The 21772-nt window shown below is 39.3% G+C and overlaps 2 protein-coding genes across 5 annotated transcripts in view; one reads left to right on the top strand and one right to left on the bottom strand.

Moving 5' to 3' along the window:
• The window catches only part of LOC117413281 (ribosomal protein S6 kinase alpha-1), a 53313-nt gene extending 47145 nt beyond the window's left edge, over positions 1–6168 (bottom strand). Inside the window, exon 1 of the mRNA XM_034022227.3 lies at positions 5298–6168. Coding sequence (XP_033878118.1) covers positions 5298–5360 — 63 coding nt within the window. The 5' untranslated portion in view covers positions 5361–6168. The remainder of the gene's footprint in view (positions 1–5297) is intronic.
• A 5171-nt stretch (positions 6169–11339) lies between these two features.
• LOC117412961 (connector enhancer of kinase suppressor of ras 2-like) overlaps positions 11340–21772 on the top strand; it is a 28248-nt gene continuing 17815 nt past the window's right edge. For all 4 annotated transcript variants that reach the window (XM_058997540.1, XM_058997538.1, XM_058997539.1 and 1 more), the window contains exons 1-4: positions 11340–11680; positions 13883–14040; positions 14551–14753; positions 15864–15948. In XM_058997540.1, coding sequence (XP_058853523.1) covers positions 11629–11680; positions 13883–14040; positions 14551–14753; positions 15864–15948 — 498 coding nt within the window. In that variant the 5' untranslated portion in view covers positions 11340–11628. The remainder of the gene's footprint in view (positions 11681–13882; positions 14041–14550; positions 14754–15863; positions 15949–21772) is intronic.

Genomic DNA, 21772 nt, shown 5'->3' with positions numbered 1-21772 from the left:
ATTTTGGGGACCAATAACTAAAATGTGTACTGTCACTGCAATTCAAAGGTTTTGTTTTACTAGTAACAGCACAATCCGACTGCTAAGTTTATCGATTTAGCATCTTAAACTGGGTGTCAGTGCATGTGCGGCACAGCATGTACCCTCGTGGGATCTTTACAATGGCGCCTAAAGCCATCCTAACCGTTTAAATGCCCTGTTGCTTTATCAAGGTGTGGAGCCATTCCCAGTTGCACCAATGTGGCCTAGTTCCCATTTATCTTCCCTTCCCCACAGGACACGGATTAGAAAAACAAATTACTGACGGGATAAAAGCGATCTACAGCACAGCACTAATTTGAATTTCACAGATCGTTTATTCGGATATTTAATTAACTGAACGCCTGTAATCTACTTAGACAGAACTTCTTTTCCTCTACAGTTATTTTTTGGGGGGTGGGGGTTGTTTTGAAGCCGCTCTAAGCACTGTAGGAATAACTTACTGACTGAGATACAACCTGAAAAGGACGTACTTTACACATTTATGTTATATGTATGTTTTTTATTTTATTTTATTCCCCCCCTTTTTCTTCCCAATACCACCGCCAAGCCAATTCTCTCTATATCCAGGAGCTCAACAGCGGATGTCTGCAAACCACTGTCCCCTGGGAGGTCAAGTTCAGCCTTGCAAGATTCCGCTGAAGCTCATTGGACCAGCTGGGGCCACAGTAGCACAAGTCTGGGCTCCATTGGAAAGTGAACATTTCCTATATCTGATTTTACATGACAAGCATACAAGCATGTCAGAGATTAGTTTGATAATACAGCTCATGTCAATACGCTTGGTACAACCAAGACAAAATGGAATGATACAATTGAACACTGCGTTTTATTTGAGGTTTGCGAGCAGTATATCATTTGTTAGGTCTAAATTAAACACTGCTGAGCTGCTTCACCTCCCTGCTACAGTGCCTACAGCAAAGGACAGATTTAATACCTAGGAGCCATTTTAATATCCCTCTCCAAAGAGTTTAACACAGACAAAGATTTTAGTCGAGACTTGAGAGGATCTAAAAGGCGGATAATGAACCCTGTGGATGCAATTAACTCAAATTCTAGTTAATTGAGGAAATAACTACAATTGCGGGGAAGAGAAAAGTATATATATGCACATATTATAGGGCAAAAAATGAATTTAGGAAAATGTTGCCACATGCAGACTGGATTCAATAAGCCGAGCAAAACAGCCTTTTACGTGATAAACTGTACTCAGCAGAACTGTGCCTAAAGCACATGAGATGATTTGTAATATTAATATATAATGTACAAAGTCACACAGTATTCCAATGCCATAATGAAACCTCAACGTTGCAATAACATCTGTTGGCCCAGTTGTGGATTTCTCCCCCATAGGAGCAAAGTGACACACCTTTAATATCTACATTTTGCTAAGATTTCATTTTGCATTTGTTAAATATCTCAATTGTTGATTCAGTTGAGATCGTTATTTGCTATGCTTAATGTTCAAATATTTACTCTGAAAAGGCTCCTCATTGCTGATTATCTGATGAGATGGGGAAGCATGAGCACAACACTGCGCCATGTACTGAAGTACGTGCAACACTGATATGTGTCCCCTCCTTACTTCAGGAAATGTGTTGAGTTCCTTCAGTAGCAATCTGTGCTGCAATAGTTAGCAAGAATGGCACATACTAATCTAAGCAGAAACAGGAAAAATCAATATGAAATATAGATAAAGTATCGCTTTAAGTTACACCCAAAATAAAGACTAGAGTAAGCAATATATTACATTGCTCTGACCACTTTACCATATCCTTCCTGCATGAGATAAACAAAACGAATGCTCAGCTCTTTAGAAGGACGATGGTGGGGTTATAAGTATTCTAACCACAGTGCCTGACGACTGCACTAGGCAGCTTAGGTTTTCTAGAACACCATGCTTACTGAAAATGCAGCTCAACTGTCTGGGCAGACTCTTCGGGGGGGGGGGGGGGGGGGTACTTAAGAGTATTTTATAAACAGAATTAAAAAATGCATCAGCAAATAAATAGTTTCTTTGTTATAAGCAAGATCATTATTGAAGATCGCAACACCAGCACACATTTTCAGGTACTGCTTGGGAAAGACCCAGGACTGGGGAGTTCAGGTCAGAACTGAGCTACACTCACAGAGCTGTATAAGGATTGTCCATGGCTATAGCCAGCGTTTCCCCTCTCCTTTAAGGAGCACTAAACGCACACATTTAAATAAATAAACAGCAAGACTGGGAAGGCTGCATTTGAAAAAAGTTGTTAAAAAAAGCCATTTGTACTGCTGTTATCAAAAGAAGTGACAATTACACAGGAAAGCGTTTCATTACCCCTACCTGGATTCTAGACATTGTCAGCAGCAATGGCAATTTCCAGCATGTACGCGATACAACATTTCTGTAATTGGCCATTTCACTTGTGCATAGAATACGTGCCTGTAGCTTAATGAAGTCAACTTCTTCAGCTCTGTGTGGCTAAAAGGTTGAGCACGTGTTTCAGGATTCAAGTTAAATGTTATCCTAGAATATGATACCTTGCATTAATATTACTATATTCTATAGTTTATCCCTGGGTGCGCATAAACAGTGCAAGTAATTCTGAGAATGATTTCCATCTGGTTTTTTGGAAGTACTGTAAATGTACAGCATGCAAGCTGGACATGGTCTGGAATATAATATTTTTTCAGCAGCATGCAGCTGAATGCAAACGTTGCACATGTCTACCTACAGCACAATATATCCTTAATGAAGTGAATGGCTATGCTTCATGTAAAAGTATTAGAAACCTTTTTATCCAAGCAGAGACAGGTCCATACAGCACAGAGATTCCCAGCAGTGTCAGGGTTCAGCAGTCAGAAAGGGTCCCTTTTCTTCAAGAGGTTAAAAGGGAGGGACACCTTTTAAGTGTTGCACCATTGCACTGTGTGTAGACACCCATTTATCCCGTGAAAGCAGTAGCTTTGATTAGAAGACAATTGTAGTTTAGACATCTTTCTGCATTAAACACACAATACGATTTTCAGGTATTGAACACACCCAGTTGGCTGTCATTGATCAAACTGACTCAAACTGACTTGCAGTGGGAGTGACTCGCCAGAAAATAACCTGGCAGAGAGACAAATTACCAGCAAGCCTGCCAATAAATATTACTGACCAATAAACTCCTGGATACTGAATGAACTTCGATCATTCTAATCTCTGCAGCATTCACTCACCACCACCCACAGTATCGCCTTGCAGTGTACCGGTCCCTATGCAGCTCACTGTAGAGTGTCTGCAGATCTCCACCAGATTACTCAAATCAATTCGGTTCATTCAGACATCTCCAAGCATTCACAGTTTCCACGCCAACGTGGACACCAGAAGCGAGGATGTCACGATTTTGTGGCCTTTCAACAGGCCAAGTTCAGCCATACTGGAGGAAGTGACACACTGACAAGCTGAGACCACCTTTCTCCAAGACAGGGATGGAAATGAGGCTCCCATTGCACAGCATGTTCATCCATACCTGGTTTTACTACTGTAAGATTTAATAAGACACACCTGAGCTTGTTACCTGCACACTGTGTAAGCTCACAGTAAAACTTAGAATGGGTGAAGCTGTTTATGGAATAGGAGTCTTATTTCCATCACCAGCAGTGGTCTATGATTTTGATAATGGCAAACCAACAGAAAACTTAAGTGCTGTACCATAAACTGCATTATAAACAATGGTGTGTTTTTACATCTCATTTAATGTTGCAAACTTTCAAAAGTGCTTACAGCCACACATGGTCAGGAAACTGAAACACTGCGATAGGATTGTTCTTCAAAAGTAAGATATTACCCTAAACGCAAGTCTCTACTAAAACAATATGTAAATATGTAATGTGCTCATGCCAAACAACTGTAAAAAAAATCGAACCAGCTCTTTACTGTGATTTTAAACAGACCGTCATAATTAATCTTTGCAGAGGCTACCACTATATATTTGCCATTTCACAAGAGCAAACATGTGAGTCACCATTTGTTTTTGAACTACAATTTCAATTAATTTTATTTCTATAGGCCCTTTCATACCACTGTATCTCAAAACAATGCACATGTCGGTTAAACAGACCAAATGCATGCAGTATCAAAAAAGGAGGAGAAACAGTAAATTATACTAACTACCTACATTGATATCCTCAACATATATAGTCGCTGTTCAGTTTGGGCTTACCTGGGGAAAAGACCACACACATCTTTCATTTTTGCAACTTTTTCCTTTTTACTCATACTTGTAGCTTTACTGTAGGTAAACAAGTCACACAGCAAGTTGTATATTGCAAAATGATTCTGACTCAAACATAATTGTTTCTGCTTTGTTTATTTCTGTTTTTAGACATTGTGTTTTTTATTAATTTATTGTTTTATTTCGATTTTGTTGTTGTTATTATTGATATCATTATTACTATATTTACTTTTGTATATTCTTACTGTTTGATACTACATGCTTTTGGTCCGTTTAACCGATATGTAAAGCGCTTTGAGATACTGTGGTTATGAGGCGCTGTATAAATAAATGTAAATGATAGTTTAAGAACACATGCCATGTTTTTTCTTGTGAAATGCCAAATATATTTTTTTATAGATGGGAACGGAGTAGTAGAGACTTGCATTTAATATCTTACTTCTAAGTCATATCATAATGTTACAATTATCTGACATGGAGCGACTGTACGCGCTTTTGAAAGGCACGTTTGTAACATGTTAGGAGATGTAAAAGACCCCTCCGGTACATTCAGAAGGCACATTCCTAACATATGTATAATGCACAATGCTTTTCTTTCGCTCAGTACAGTGTGTATGGTAGTATACTGCAGACTGAAACAGTTCCAGTCTCCAATTCCAATCGCACATTCATAATTGCATTTCTCCAGGTGTTTAAAATAAATAATTAAATAAAGGTTCCCACTGAGTTCGTTAAAACTACACAATATGTGGTTTCTGGTATAGCTTGTTGCGCAAGCTATACCAGAAACCATATATTGCTCGCTCCCCCCCCCCTCCCCCCTCACACGGCAGACTACAGCCAAACACACATTGCCAAATGGACTTTCGGTTTAGGATTCAACAAAACACATACACTTAGCAAAATGTTTATGCTGTGTGTGGCTCTGCCATTGCACATGTAGCTTACCTGTATCCAGGTAACCATTCCAATAAGCGTGCTACATTTTAAACGTATTTAAAAATAATAATAATACAAAAATGATTTAGCGTATGTGTGACCTGTATTTTGTCTCACCTCAGTTTCCAGATGGATGAGCTCCATTTTGGGCCAGGGGTCTGCTAGCTGTGCAAGAGGCATCTTGAAGCGGTATCTACAGCTAGGATCACGGAAACGTCTGCAATCGAGCGAGATTTCCAGCTGCCCAAACAACGATACCTTACAACTTGTATGAGGAGGTGCCCTTCGGATCCTGCAGCCGTGACGGTCGCAAACCCACAATTCAGTCGTTTACAAATAATAATAATAATAATAATAATAATAATAATAATAATCCCTGTGTATGAACAACGCTGGCGTCTCTCCCTTTCCCTCAGCGCTGCTCTGGCGAATTCACCCGTGTAACCTCGCTGCTTATCCCGACTTTCCCCGCTTTAAGGTTGCCTCTCCCTGGCAGGTACAGGCAGGTTTAAAAAAAAAACTGATTGCACAGCAGATGCACTGATAAGAAACTCTCTACCTTAAATCCCTAGCTAGCCTTTTCTTCTTAAATTCTTAACCCACTGTCTGCAGAATTTCCCTGCAATACGCGACTCCCCACAGACTAGTGCGTTCTGTATCTAACCAAGCTTATTCATCGGGGTTCTGCTTCCAACCCAGTCCCCTCGTGCCTCCTAAATCAGCAGAACCGACTCTCCGGTTCGCGCTCCGAACTGCCTTCAGCAGCAAGTAGTGACAGACCCGTGCACCGCTAAACCCAACCCCCTTGATGGAACGCCGTGCCGCCAAGGTCGCCCTCTTCAGGAGAAACTGCAAACCTTTTCTGGTCCGCTGGATACATTACTTTGAAAAAGGTTTTAAATTCAATTATCTGCCTTGAATTGGTTTATTACCACAATTAGCACAGTGGTACAATCAACAACTGAATATGAGTGCGTATTACCAGTCTGCAATTGAAAAGATACATTCACAAAAACAACGTGTATGTTCAATGCCGATGCATCACAACTCCGATGGAGTCCATGATAGCACAAAGGCAGCTACAATGCTTTGAGCTATTGGTAAAATGGTATTTTGACACGCCAATTGCAGTAACAGTGTGCTGGCATATTAATACTGTGGCCAGCTAATCTTACTGCTAGGGAACGTTATGGCCACTTTATTAGGACCTGTCTACCCAATTGGATTTGGCATAGCCCTTAATTATAAATGCAAATTAGGTTGATCATGTGTTGGGACATACACTTCCAGCAGCACTGTGCAAACAGCCTACCAGGCATGATAGTAGGCTGTGGGCTGACCCCATATTAGCTACAGGTCCTTATAAAGTGGCCAGGAAGTGTATGTTATCACTAGCTAAGAATCTGTACTATTTGCAAAGACAAATATGTATCATATAACAACCTACAAATACCACCTTAAAGAAATATGAACCTTTGGCACATTATGCTAAACCAAAAGCCCACACTGCCAAAAGCAAAATACATGACCATCTAATAAAATAATCACACAGCCCACTTTAAAATCCTATCCCTATAATTACTGTTCAGTTACTGACTGGTTCTGCTTCTGCCACTTAGTTACACAACAAACACAGCAATCAACAACGGACTCAAAGACCTCCATGAGAGATATACAAAGAACTCCTAATACCTCAGTGTGCTGATGTTGTGTTTCTGTCTTCCAGGAACTGCACAGTAAACCCCATTAACACACACCAAACATGGGAAAAAAAGAGGGCTGGAGCAAGTTTCAATTGCAACTGTCAAATCACAAGCAGTACTGAGAGGGTCGGGAGCTCATGGTGAAAGAAGCTTAATCTTGCAAGATTAGAACAATGAACACTGCAGATGCTTTGCCTCGTCGATTCCAGTCAGGACGGGTGCATTAGCATTACAGCCTGCTCATCAATTCTTACATTCTGACAGTGCTTTACCATACCTTCAATAAGCTTTAAAACACCTTGTTATGCATTAATCATCATTTTTATAACAGGCAGGTAGGAGACCCTTCTTTACACAGAGGGTGGTGAGGGTGTGGAAGGGGTTACCATGGGTTACCAGACCACGTTGTTGATGCTGAATCATTGGGGTCCTTTCAGACCTGACTTGACAAAGAACTGGGTAAACATTAATGGGCCAAATGGCCGCCTTTCATTTAATACATTTGTTTTGTTCTTATATCACCCTAATCTTTAATAAGGGCCATCTAGATAGGCTCTACAGTATACCACAAGAGAACAAGTTCTCTTCTAATTCTGAACTCAGCTGGGATGGAAATAAGACTCCCATTGCATAGAAGTTTGATCTATTCCACATTTTACTGGGCGTTTATTTTGCCAAAGTATATTGGTAGCAAGCTAAGATGCTCTAATTACAATGGCTCAGACTGCGATACAATGGCAGTCTTATTTCATCCCCATAGCCACACAATCAATATTACAGGCCAATCAAACTATGTCGTTTCTTTTTTCTTGTTTATATAGGATATGTGTCTTTGTACTTGCCTCATAGGGCCCTCAGTATATATTGACTGCTTTAGCTTGAAGAAGCTCCCACAATGAAGCACGGAGGACTGATATGGCAGCCTGAACTCTGACAGTTCCCAAGGTAGACACAGAGAACTGAGATGTGTGAATTTCAGCACTTTTATTTACACGATGTACAAATAAAAGCTCTGATTTCAGCTGAGGTTCTGTCCCAGCGGAGATAGAAGACAGAGCTCAGGGTGTTCACAATGGAGATTCCATTCCGCTCTCAGAGATCCAGAGATTAACTGTGTGCTTATCAGAGCGGCTGTGTGTGTGCTGTTTTCAGTTGGAGAGAATGTGTGATAACCAAGGCTTCCTCAAAGGACCAATGCATTTTTCTTCACCTCTTATTATTCCCTGCTAGGGATGCATATCACTGCCTAGGAATATTGCAGAGGTGGGCTTTTGACTGTAAATATCCTGAGAACACCTGGGCCAACTGGCAATAGACCTTCATTAGACAAAATCCTTTTTAAACTGTATCACTCCTTTAAAGGTATGATACTGAGGCTTTTGAATCAAAAGTCCCTTACTGTTTTGCTGTTCTGTGATTCCACAAAGTTCCAGCTATGCAGCATAGAATGTTGCATTCTATTACATATAACGCAGGGAGCAAACATAAAATATAATTCTGTGAATACTCCGGCAGCTACAGCCTATGAATATTTAATGCTTCGCTTCTAGTGTTTGATAAGTTATGTATTCAACCAGACGCTAATTAAAGAAACAATAGGAATTTTGCCAAATAGCCGGTATTGTTTATTTAACAGGAAAATGTCAGGTTGCCTAGAGATTGCATAAATTAAAATACAATTACTAATGCAACAGATAATTTGATGGCAATGGTTCTCTAGTCAGTGCTTTGTGAGTCTCACCTGTTTAACATTATCTGACTGTGTAGGAAAATCATGCTGCATTGTTTAGCATTGTCCTCCATTGATTTACAGTCTGATATTGGACAACTTGCTACTGTTCCTGAAATGTGTCCTGTTAACAGAATGTCTAGCTGTCAAAATGAAAAGAACTGTGTCAACAAATATTAGTGTCAGAATTGTCTGTTGCCATGTACTGTAATGAGAAACAAAACAAAGTGCTTTAAAGGTCTTGAAATGTATAACTTATTAGTGTTGTAAAATTAACAGGAGGTGTTTTATCTCTTTGAAAAAATAGGAGCTTATTAATGGAGTAAACACTTTGAAAATATGGCCCACAGTCTGTTAGACCTGCTGTCTTGCCCATCATGACTGAAACTAATTTGCAACAGGGATATGCTGCTTTTTATATTACAGAATACACATCAGGCATCCCATTTAAGGAGTAATTAACATTAATGTGAGGTACACATATTGCTACATATTGCAGGCGTTTGTCGATTTTTATGTTCCCTTGAACTTACTTTGACACTTAAAAGAATGACAACCCAGCTTTTAAAATCCATTTCTGACCTCTTAATAGCATAGGAACATTATCACTGGTCCCATACTATAGATTACTCTGATGGTTCCTGGTACCTAATCACTTCCTGTGCTCGTCTGATTGTAGCTAGACTGCTGGCATATGTTTGCTTTACATAATAGGAAGTGATAAGGTTCCAGGAAGGAGCCATTTAGCCATTTAATCTACAGCGTTGTATTTGACAAACAGGCATATGCCCAATAAAAAGTGTGAAAAAAAACAAGCAAAATGTTGCTAATGCTAAGATCTGATTTGAAAGCCTTGGTTCTCACTCCTTCACCGCTATAAAACATACAGCATTTGCATTAGTGTATCATCGCAGAACTGTGGTTACAAATAGATTGAGAAGGGCTGAGTCCTTTCTTCAGGCGTGCCTACACAGGAAAAGCATGTGAGGAATTTCAGTACTGACACTACAGCTCTAAACATCTGGTGAACCCCAAGCAAAACTAAATCTGAGCTGAGCTCTCTGACAGCTAGAGTTTCCATTCCGTTCTGCTGAAACATGTTGCTCTTCATGCACTATGAAGTGCTCAACTGAAAGACACGATTCACCAAGGCACAGTCCATTTGGACAAATGTGCATGCTACATATTGCATGTATTGTTCGTGTGTTTGTCCAGGAAAACAAAGGTGAACTATTTGTTTTTAATTAAAAAAAACAAAGCCTGCCAAAGGCTTCGTCTTAGCTTGGACTCTGCACGGTAAAATTAAGCAACTGGCAGACCTTTTATACTGGCTAAGTATCAAGGGCCTATAAAACTAGCAAGCAACTTCCTGCCAGTATTTCATTTTTTCTTCTTATTATTTTGTTCCTGTCTTAAAATGTGCCTTTGCACTTCAAAATATGAAGGTGCCTTAATTGATAAAATCCAAAGAAATTTAGTTTTGACAATTTGACAATCTGTTCATCTAGCTACATTTACTTTCTTCTGGTCTATTACTCAAACACTCCACTCATGTTGCCATGGCACTTGCAAACTTTGCTGTAGCTCAGTTACAGGAAGGCAAAGAGAAATGTATTTTTTATATAAGAACCATGTTGAAATGTGTCTAGCTTAAAACTACTACTAAAAGCAAACGGGCACTACATCTTTAAATTAGCAGTTTACTTTTTATGAAACCTTTAATTGCCATTAGTCACACACCATTGAAAAACATTCAACAAGCAAACACATTCACTAAAAAATCCATCTGTAATTGAACTGAAAGAGAAACATTGAAAGTGTGGACAGTTTCAAAGGGGGGCACTTCAAAAAAAATAAACACATCATTCTAAGAGCTGCTTTATCACTTTTCAGCTGCAAGGGGTCAGGTATTATCATTTTGATTTGAAATAGACGTTGCTAACAGAAGAAAAAAACACACACAGGTCCCGAGGGCATTTTATATATTACGCTAGCTTAGGAACGGTCATATGGTTCTGTGTAGAACCCCCACGAAGCTCAGAGGACCCCCCCCTTCCAGGTGTGTGCAACGTGGACTGCTTTTCAAGTTAGCTACACAAGATGGCGCTATGCTACACCGATAATCTACACCTTTAGCTTGTCTCAAATAAGAATACAACACATTATTGCATCAATTATCATTTATTATCATGTTTCTACCAGATTAGATTTATTGATTTCACTAGCAACCCCTTGTCAGCTTCATACAATCAAATAGTGCTACTTTTCTAATATTTAAAAAATAATGTTTTATGTGGTTTGGAATTATAAAATAAAAAATACTGGTACCAGATCTAAACATTTTCCATGTACAAAAGCAATCTTGTATATTGACTGTGTATGTAACATGTTTTTCCTACAGTGATAGTGTTTGTGCTCTGATTCCTGAGACAACGCTGGAAAATATATGTCTACTCGGGAGATAATAGTCATACAAAATGCACAATAATATAACACTTTTAAAAAACAAATCACAGCGCTTTGTGATGGTGGTCCACTATGAAAGGCGCTATATAAAATAAATATTGATTGACTGATGATTGATTGATATATCCTTTCTGTGGTTTTTCTCTTGTACTATGCACTACATACGTCTTTTGCAAAATGTCTGACAAGGTGAATAATAATACAACAACTCTACCTTTGCAAAACTTAAAACGCCAGAGGCCAGGCAGTTTCCAAAAGTCTGGAATAGTGGTAAGGTAACTTTCCGAGAGGAGACAGAGCGGAAATCGGCTATGCGATCAACCTCTGACTCAGAAGTTTTGACCGCCCGAATCAACGTCACGTGATTCTGCACCTTGGCAAACCTGTCTTGGGTGAGACGATAAGGAATCGAATACTGTACCTGTAAGTGGGCGTGTCTCCTTTCTGTAGAACGTTTTTTTTCATATGCGAGTTTCGAGACAATCTAACCTCGCCCAGAATACACAGATCGGAATCAAAACCAAATAAATTGACCCCCCCAACTCCTGAAATGGAGCCGATTGCAACTTGGAGTCACGAGAGCGTCATACGTTGGTTAAGAGGTAAGATAATTAAAAATAAAAACTGCATGTATTTATGTTTTAACTAAAGAGAAAGAAACACAGATCAACTGCAGTCCAGAGTCCGGGATTGGAATGAGGAAGTAATGCGGTCAACTGCACAACTAATGCAACTTGATGTCATTACCGCTGGATAAGTACATGCAGGTGGACATTGTAGCTTCCTATCAGAAGTAGTTCATAACAACATTTGTAATCTTGCTAAATAGCGTTTTGAATACCCGGTCCTGCGCAAAATGTAAGCGCTGTGTATGGTTTTGTTGCATGTTGATTAATGGCTGTTTGTTAAAACACGGTGGCAAAAATATTAATAAATAAACTATTTTGTATTTGTGATGCGGTGTTATTTTCATTTACAGATTCGAGGATAATTCTAATAACATACTGAGAGTAGTCAGGTATAGCAGTGAATATTTGCGTAAAAATAAATTGCAGGGGGAAAAAGTGCAACATGTGAGAGTTTGCTGTTGGATTCGTGTCATTTTTGGAGTTGCGTTAAATGTAACATTACAGGCATGTCATGAGAAAGCAAAGCAGGTTTTAATCTCAAAGAGAACAGTTTTTTCAACAGCCTACAGCTATGGCCAAACGTTTTGCATCTCCATACTTCTTCTTCTTGGTCTTATTTTAAACTATATGAACATAATTCAGATATTTTATTAAACACCATGTAATCAAATAGACTACACAATTATATCGCAAAAATCTACCGGAAGCCATAATAGTAGTACAGTGTTTCATGTACAGTTTTGAAACGTCACAGGTTTCCATTTTTTGTCAGTTTTTCGTTAAGCATATGGAAAACTACAAAGCGGTGTGTAATTCAATATTAAGTACACACAGGGACAGTCGGTTCAGTTAAAAAAGACCTCTGCTTGAAATCGTATGGAAAAGAAATCTTATGAAATCTTATGTGACAGAACCCGTGGGAAAGTTTACCACAGTGAAAGCATAGTAAAGTGTATAGTGAAAGCATAGCTAAGCATAGTAAAGAATAGAAAGGTATGGTGAAGCATATTAATAAAGATGACAAACCAGGGTATGCTATGGTAAATACAAAGTATAGCCATGGGAAAAGCATGGAAAAACAGCAAAAATACTATGGTAAACTTTTATAAGGGACTGTATAGTAAAGTAATATTCTCTCTCTTAAAGCTGCAGTATCCTACAATCCTGTATGATGTTACACTATGATTCCTGGGGTAATGCTTACAGTTTTGTTCCATAGCCTTATGTTTACTTTGTTGGCTTACTAGTTTGTTTACATTACCCTAAGTGGGTATGTATGCTTTGGTTTAGACAGGGAGGCAAAACAAAAAAAAGTTACATATTTTTTTTATTTTACTTTTTTTAATGTTATTATATAAATATCATTTTTGCAATAACCTCATATGATAAATTGCACAATAGTCTTATCCCTGTTGACAAAACAAGGGAGCCGCACCTGCCTGCTGTGGAGCATTAGTGCCACAGGATCCCTTGGATTCAATACTGAACCATCTCTCTGTTGTTATGTGTATGACACCCCCTCAGCATGGTGTAGCCCAGTGTAAACAAGCCCTTTCCAAAGAGATTCACTGTCCATTGTGATAGGCTCAGTCATTGCGTAGTTGCACACAGCTCTCACATAGCTTACAGAAGTCTTGTGGACCACATCATGTAATCACACTCATTTACATGCGTTGCAGCAATCAGTAATGGTGGCACACTACTGGTAATGCCAAGAGTTAAAATATACTGGGGCAGTAATCTAGGAACGATGAAGGCATTTAAGGAGAGGGTCTGAAGGGGAATAGTGTTGGTTGGGAAGGGCTTTTGGATTTTATGCATGCAGGCAGGGGTTCTTCTTTAATGGCTAACAGCTGCAGTTTAAATGAATATTAATATTCACTGTGCTGTGTAAAAATCATTTGTAATGGCACAGCTTAACAGATCTGAAATTCAGTGATTGTACTCCAGCTTTTAATATATAGTCATGTTCTTTTATGTTACAAATAGGAAACCATGTTTACACTGTCGGGGTAAAAGTTTATTGCAGTACAGAATGGAAAGCATGTTGAAGAATACTAAAGGGAGTCTGTCTTAACATGTTTCAACATGGGAATGTTTTGCCGAAGCAGAAGAATGTCTGGGAAATCAATGGTATTCATGGCAACCAATGACTGTTTCTTTCCCTCCTCTCAGGTCTGGAGCCAGCCCTACAGCAGTATCACTTCGAAGAGTGGCAGCTGACGGGGGAATATTTACTGCGGCTATCTTACCAGGACCTGGAGAGACTTGGGATAAGGAAGATTGGCCACCAGGAGCTGATTCTAGAGGCCGTCGAGCTCCTCTGTTCTCTGGTATGGATGTTTCTCCTGTATTTTCTTTTTCCATGACACGGATATTCATATATTACGATAAAACTTGCTAAGGAAATCTTTTAGGATAGGTATGATGTATGTCACACATACATTTTTGCAATCTGTGAATATATAAATCTTGAGATACGGGTATGCTTTGTCAATTTTGATGAAACGTGCAAAGTGAAATACCACAAGTGTGGCCATAGGGGGTGCCACCAGTCATACAGTATGCTGGGGCATTCCTTCTGTTTCCATGTACTATCAGGGCAACATACTGCACAAGGGTCAAGGTCCCAAACTCCTCCCACAGCCGCACTGCATATACTGTATGCGGTCTAGCTGCTAGCGGGGTCAGTGTTCCTCTTATTCGGCTGCTTTGCCAACATGTTGGCAAGATTTGCAGATGCCCAGAGGGTTAGTGGGGGAATGTACTGTGTGCAGTAGATCTTTGCGTAGCGTTTACTTTATGATCTGTAGACATCTTATCTGCATGTGTTTTGTTGACAGAATTACGACGTGCGCCGAGAGAACATGCGCTCGGTGACGGAGAAGCTGAGGGGCGTCTCGCACACCCTGCAGGGGGTGATCCAGAGCCGCTGGAAGGTGAACACTTACAAAGGCACCAGCGTGAGCAAGCTGGCCCCGGACATCCTGCTGTCCATCATTGACCTGGTCACTGCGGCCAAAGCACTCTTCTCCTGGCTTAACAGGTGGGTACAACACACAGTCCCGCTGCTGGGGAAAAGGATATGGATTTCATCATGCAGTCAAGTAGGTCCACATACAAATAAAAATAGGATTGTTTGTATGTGTATAGTGATTGGACACTATATTGGAAACCCTGGCCATCATACTGTCATTAGGGTATAGAGCCGCTGTTGGGCGCTTGAAGGCTGCATGAGGTTTTTTACTCTGAACTATACCAATATACATCAGATATTAAGAAATACATTTTACATTTTCTGTAGTGTAAAATGTCATTATAATGACAGCATGTGGTTACAATCACCTACATTACTAAAGTAAAGTGATTTGATTACTTCCTTACTTAAAATGACTGTTTACTTTATACGAGTTTATCCATTTAGCAAATTGTTCTGTTTCGACATACCTCTATCAAGCTTTAAGTATTTTTGAGTGCTTTGATGGTTTCATTGAGATTATTCAATCCTGGAAGCCTGTTGTGGCTGCAGGATTTAATAATGAAAAACCACAGGATGCAGTTTGAGATCAGCAAGATTACTTGGGCTTTGTACAGCGATCATAACTTTGTCATGTGTCTGGGTAAATCAGCTCACAATGATACAATCGGATCAGATTGTATCAATGATTTTAATAATCAACCCAGTGTGTTATTGTAAAATGTAGAGGACAAACAGAAGACACAGTGTGTTTCTGGCGTAGATGCATATTAACACAGAAATTCTCTGTGACAGCAAGTAGATTGGCTGGGAAATTAGTAATCAAACGTAAATGTGTTAATCTTGTAAGCCTAGGGATTCCTGTGCAGTTTATCCTGGGATTTTGGGATTCAAAAATTGGCTGAGGTCCAGACCAGGGCTGTAGAATTATTATGTGATTTAGTAAATAAACTAAAGTGTTTTAAATGACATTAAGAGGATCTTTCCCCATCATCACTCTTGTTTGAATCATCAAATTGTTAAATGCGGGTTTTATATTACTATGTTATTGGAATGCTAGAAGAACATTACTACAAGAAGCATTAACATCCTCTCTCTCTCTCTCTCTCTCTCTCTCTCTCTCTCTCTCTCTCTCTCTCTCTCTCTCTCTCTCTCTCTCTCTCTCTCTCTCAATGGCAGGTACCTCTTCTCACATCTGAATGATTATTCAGCCACTAAAGACATCGTCACACTCTGTACCCAGCTAGGCAACACTGTTAAAAAGGTAATCCGCGACCAATGATCATTCAAAATGAGATCCCAGTGCACTGCAGTTGAATGAGCAGCAGGTTGTTCAGGAGGACCGAAGCAGCAGTTCAGTAGGATTGGGATGTATTGAGAAGGGGCCCTGGAGGGAGGGCAGAGAGAGGGCGTTTCCAAAAAACGACATGTATTTTTAGCATGCCTTACTGTGTGGTGTCAACTACTGAAACATTTCCTGTTTTGTTCTTTCTTTTGTATAAATGCCATTGTTCTTCATGGAAGTTGCTGTTTGATGCAATGACTAATGCATTGCGCCTTCTCTGCAGGTGTGCAAACACTACTGTTTAGCATCAATTCCAATTGGATGTTGACATGTGTTTGTTTTATATAAGAATGTCAACGATGCTCTTAAAGGGGAATTCTATTTGTATTGTGCATTTGTCTGCTGCGGATGTTTGGGAATCAAATGAACATTACTGATGTGCTTGGGAGTGGGAGGAGGCATTCCCATTCACGTTTCAGTATAGGCTACTGAATTTCCTTCTCAAATGTACACTGGTCACAGTTAAAGCAACTGTACACTGGGCAGCCTTGTTTTAATGGTATATAGTTTAATGAATTACATGTTTTGGTCACTTCTGTTTTTTTGGTTTTTTTTACTTTAACTAATCAAACAAGAAATGTGGTGATCATTCTCAAATCATGCAGAGATTGGGTGTGGGTGATCCACAGTTAATTGTTCATTTGACAGCCATGCATTTAGATAAAAGCTTTGTTTGGACACGAGACAGGATTTAAACCCAGAGGGCTGCAATCCCCTGGTATGGGAATGCTACAGGCTGGTGCATCTCATCGTTAAGTGGGTGATTTGAGGCGTGGGCTCCCTAGCTCATTTTGAGTAGTATAATTAGAAGACACAATGAGCTGTATGTGTGAAGTCTTTAGGGACAAACCTGTCAAACAGCACATTCTGTGTGATGTATAGACCTGTCTTGTTTCAGTACCTGGCCCTGTGTACAGTTGCAAATGAATATTAAATGTGTATTGTCTACTTTAATTTTATCTGTGTTAGTTTGCATCAGTTATTTATCGTACTGCAAAGAAAATGAAATAATACGAGGTGTTTCTTCATATTGAACAATACCTTCTTCAAGGCAAGCATTTAACAAATAACAGATAAGATCAATACATTCAGCACATTGGGAATATGGGAGGTAATCAATCAAAAGGGAACAGTCCAAAAATATGAAAATAGGCAGCTATTTAATGCCTTATAAATGTTTCCCATAGCAAAGGTTAATAAAGCACAGTGAAAGCTTGGTAAAGCCTAGGTCAGCATTGTAATGAATAATGAGGTATATTAATAAACATTGCAAACCTGGATAAACTATGGTAAATGCATAGTATAACCATGGGAAAAGCATGGGAAAACTGCATGAAAAAATACTGTGTAAAAATACTGTGCTAAACATTCATAAGGGATTCCTGATTACAATAATAATTTTAAGAAGAACAAGCAACATGATAATACAAATGCCCACTGTCTATAGATGGGACTAGTTGTCCTTTGCCCCTTTAAACTGGCCTGTGTTCAAACACAGATACATTCCCTGGTGAAAGGATTTTGTTTTTTTCAGTGCACACAGTATAATTCAGTCCGTCTCTGCTAGAGAGAGGCCCAGGACTGAATGGCAGGCAGGAGGTGTTCAGGTCAGGATTGAGATGCATGCAGTGCTGTGAAGGGCCAGCAGCCAGTGAAAGTGATCCACACCTTTTATGAACTCCAAGTCGACCAGCACTAAATAAACTAATAATACAATGTCAAATTTTAGGTTCTAAATCATTTCACCTTCAAGCTGTGTTTTCTCTAAACAGAAACCCTATCCAGTAGTCTCGGATGGAAAGCATTTGGATGAGTTGATTTTGTTGATGGCCCTCTTCTCAGACCACAGTGATTAACAGTCTGGAACTAAATCAAACAGGTGCTAGACAGTGTGTGACCAAGACCCTGTCAAATCTCTCAGCACGGTATTATAGTTCAGTTTGTTATGTGTGTGGCTGCGTGTTTGAGAATGAATCCCGGCACTGTGTGTAGTGGCATATGATTCATAATGCAGTTAGTCACCATTGATAGGTTAAGAACAGCCTGATATGTTTTTGTAAGCTCAGTTGGCCATTAACCCTTTTCGTTACATTGTGTCAGTGCTGGCATTGGAAATACATATTGTGAATTCACAAGGAGCTGATGTAGGTTAAGGTACTAAGCATTACTGTGAATGAATTGATCCCTAAGAACGGGGAACCTTGCTTTGTCAGTGTCATTTTGGAGAGAACATTTCTTTATGTGTTGCAGCTCCCCTGAAACCCTGTTGTGGCCCTCCAAGGGTCCCTGGGCCCCGGTTTGGGAACTAACTGTATAAGCGATGTCATCTTGTGCAGTGTTTAGCAATTCAGACTGCCCAAACTAAACTATTTGAAATCCATTCAATAAGGAAACCGTACAACGACTTACAAAACTAATATTTATTTTCTTACCCGTTTTAATGTCCAACTGTGTGTTCTGTATAGTCCTCTATGTAAGTTGCCTTGTTTACTAACTATTCCAACAAAAAGGTCTTCTGAACAGACTGATGGCGAGGAACTGAGACACACTTGCACGTGTTTTTTTGTTTTTTTTAAACAATAATTTGCTGGCTTGGTTTTTAGAATGGCAAATAATAATCTACAGTGACTCAATGTTTTTTTGTTTGTAGTGTGAGAATATCTGTACACGAGATAAGATGTATTGGAATTTGGATTAATCCATAACTGATTTATTTTTCATACGTCAGGTATTATTTGTATGATTGATTGCCCTTCTGTAGTTCCACTTTAATAAATCCTTATAAACGGTTGCCACTGTATTTGCACTTTTGCCATGGTTATACTATGCATTTGCCATAGTTTGCCGTGGTCTGCCATGTTTTTCAAATATGTATTACATTTATATGCTTACCTGTGTTTTACCATAAGTTCACTGTGCTTTAACAAACTTTACTTTGCTTTTACTATGGGATACTTTCATAAGGGAAACAACAGAGTCATACGGCCCCCTAGTCCTTTGACTAGCCTTAGTAGCAAGGCTTCACTAAACTTCACATCTCTGGTATTTACAGTACACTAATCTACATTGCAGTACTTATGTCAACATACATGGGTTGTGTTGCAACTCTTCATGAATGCCATGTTAACAGTGTTACAGGAATGTCTTTATACAGGAACAAATAGACTTTTATTAACGTTCCCTGGTATTTTGATTATGCATGGTTTAACTGTACTGTATTACATATTTAAAAAGTACATTTGGTTTTATTATTGTTTTGATTAGCAGACGTCTTGACCAATCTTCATCATTGGTCTTTAAATTCAGACCGGTGCTGTCTTTGTTGTAAGGCTTTGCTGAACCCCTGGTGTGGGTTAATTTCATGGATATTTATGTGCTGGAATGTGAGTACACTTTTTTTGTGGTTTCACAAAGTTAAGGCAGGGAAGGGGTTAGATGATAAGAAAGGTTTAGGGTTGGTAAATGGTTCCTTATGAAACGTAATTGGTACAGCTTTGAATATGGAAGCACTTAGCAACCAAACTTGACTACAGTAAATGTGTTTCCCAGTGAAACTGGCTTGCACCAGGGAGATTCATCTCTTTTATATAATACGACTACTAAAAAAAGACAAACGTCTAGATCAGTGTTTTCAAAGGGGTGACGTTTGCAGAACAAATGGCCGAAAGCGTGTGTTTTTAATTTTTAGGTCACCTGTCAATTCAACAAAAATGAGGCAATTATTCCGTTTTTAAATACCAGCCCCATCTCTCATCACAGATTTATTACTGCCCCGAGCGGCAGTAACAGTCAAGCTTTATTTATACTTGATTGAGTCAAAGCCGGTCAGAGCAGGTCTAGTTACAGTCCGCTAATTTGGGTACAGGCTGTTCAGCTTGTTTTTCCAGAGAGAAAACTTCAGCTGCATGGTGAGGATTGCCAAAGTGCAGGGGAAGACCTTAAAAGCTACACAGCTAAACACAGCATTTCTGCATGGTTCGATTTTATTTTCTTAGAAGTTTAACAAAAAGGGGGAAACAGATGTTTAAAGGATTCCAAGCGTTCTGGACACTTTGAAGTGAATGTCGGACTCTGTCTGGGTCTCACCAGTAGCTGCTGAAGTGGTTTTGTTTCTAATTTATGTTTCTGCTGGTTTGAACCACAGTTTAATATTTAATCACCTGAGCCTTCAGTGGAGGCTTCAGTGGTGAAAACCCTTTTATGATTTCAGTTCTTTTTATTGAAGTGGAAGAGCATGTGACACAGAAAAGGGGAAGAAAAAAAAGGCCTAGTGCACTTCTTTAGTTGTGACCTTTTCAACAAGCAGCCTCGTTGATGTGTGTGCCTCTTGGTTCTTTTTGAGTTCTTTGGCGTTTTCCCTGTTTTTTTCTGACTCCTCTAAAGGCTCATTTTAATGGCAAATAAAGGTGAGTCCTGGTCTTTTGAAATGTGCTGCTCTCGCTTTTCTTCTAAGGCTGTGTAATATCATGTACAGTATGGCAGGTGTGTGCGCCTTCTGTGCTTGAGTGATGTTATTATTGCAAGTGAATTTACGGGCTGTAATTTAGCTCAGAACTAATGATATGTAATATCTGATATTGTTTTATCCTAGGATTCTGGCAGTGTCAGTCTATTGCATTCACATTTAAACATTTAAAATGCGATTACAGCTTAAGAGAAAGTCCCTCAAAGCAAGAACCTACACAATACTACCAATTCAGAAACTTGTTTTCTTGGTTTCCAGAAAATGCCATTTATCTTGTGTAATGTGTAAAGTGTACCTCGTATACTGCACAGTACTGTTGTTGTGCTTTCTTTTCTGGAGCTTGCTATGCGTTTCCCATACTTTGTCATTTTCTGTTTCTTCCCATGCTTTTAAATCAGCCTTTTTTTTTTATTACACGATCATCCAGCACCTCCACAGAACTCCGCTTCTGTGGGTCACATCACTGGGAATGCACATCACTGTGCAATGCATCAAGTCTATTAGGAACCAGTGTGCAGTGAGATGCATCACATTCTTAAGTGTCAGAATTGGTGCCTGAGATAGAGGTTCAGGCTGCAGTAAGAAAGCAATTTGTCCGTGACTCATCTTTCAACTAATACACTTCAGTAGTTCGGGACAAACACCAATCACAAAATGTTTTAGTACAAATATTTATTGTAGAGAATGCGGAGTATGCAATTTAACAGAAAACTATGCTGTATATACACATTCATTTGGCATCAAACCTAACTTGGTTTGAGGGTTCGCTGCCTGGCCAACTGGACGAGGCTGAGACCCCCATTTGATAAAACATAAAAACTATTATTAAGAAAGGTGGAGATGGGGAGGTGGTGGGTTACGATGAAATCAAAACGCAACTGAGAGATAAGTGAAGAGGGTATTTATAGTGCTAACAATTTAAATTAGCTAATGTGTAAATTGATTGATTCAATTTGGTGATGCGGAGATTGGTGTCTGACCCTCCTCCCGAACTTTAATTATTAATTTCATTATGTAGCTCAGAAACTGACGTTTAAGGAGCTTAGGCTTTATCCCTTCATTATTTTAGCCAGGCTGTATAGAACAGTAAAACCTGCTTGATGTCACTCCTGTTAATGTCTGCTTGTTAACACAACATTAAAATCTCCCGGACAGAATATCAAGGGGATAAATGGGGACGGGCTCCAGATGACATCACTTATTAGCTCTCACATTGAACATGCAATTGATTTCCACTCTATATATCACAATATCACAAGGTCTGCATGTAAGCACATT

The sequence above is a fragment of the Acipenser ruthenus genome, chromosome 23 (assembly GCF_902713425.1).
Source record: "Acipenser ruthenus chromosome 23, fAciRut3.2 maternal haplotype, whole genome shotgun sequence".
In the NCBI taxonomy this organism is placed as follows: Eukaryota; Metazoa; Chordata; class Actinopteri; order Acipenseriformes; family Acipenseridae; genus Acipenser; species Acipenser ruthenus.
The sequence above is the reverse complement of the archived record's forward strand: the minus strand, read 5'-3'. Positions and strand labels throughout refer to the sequence as shown.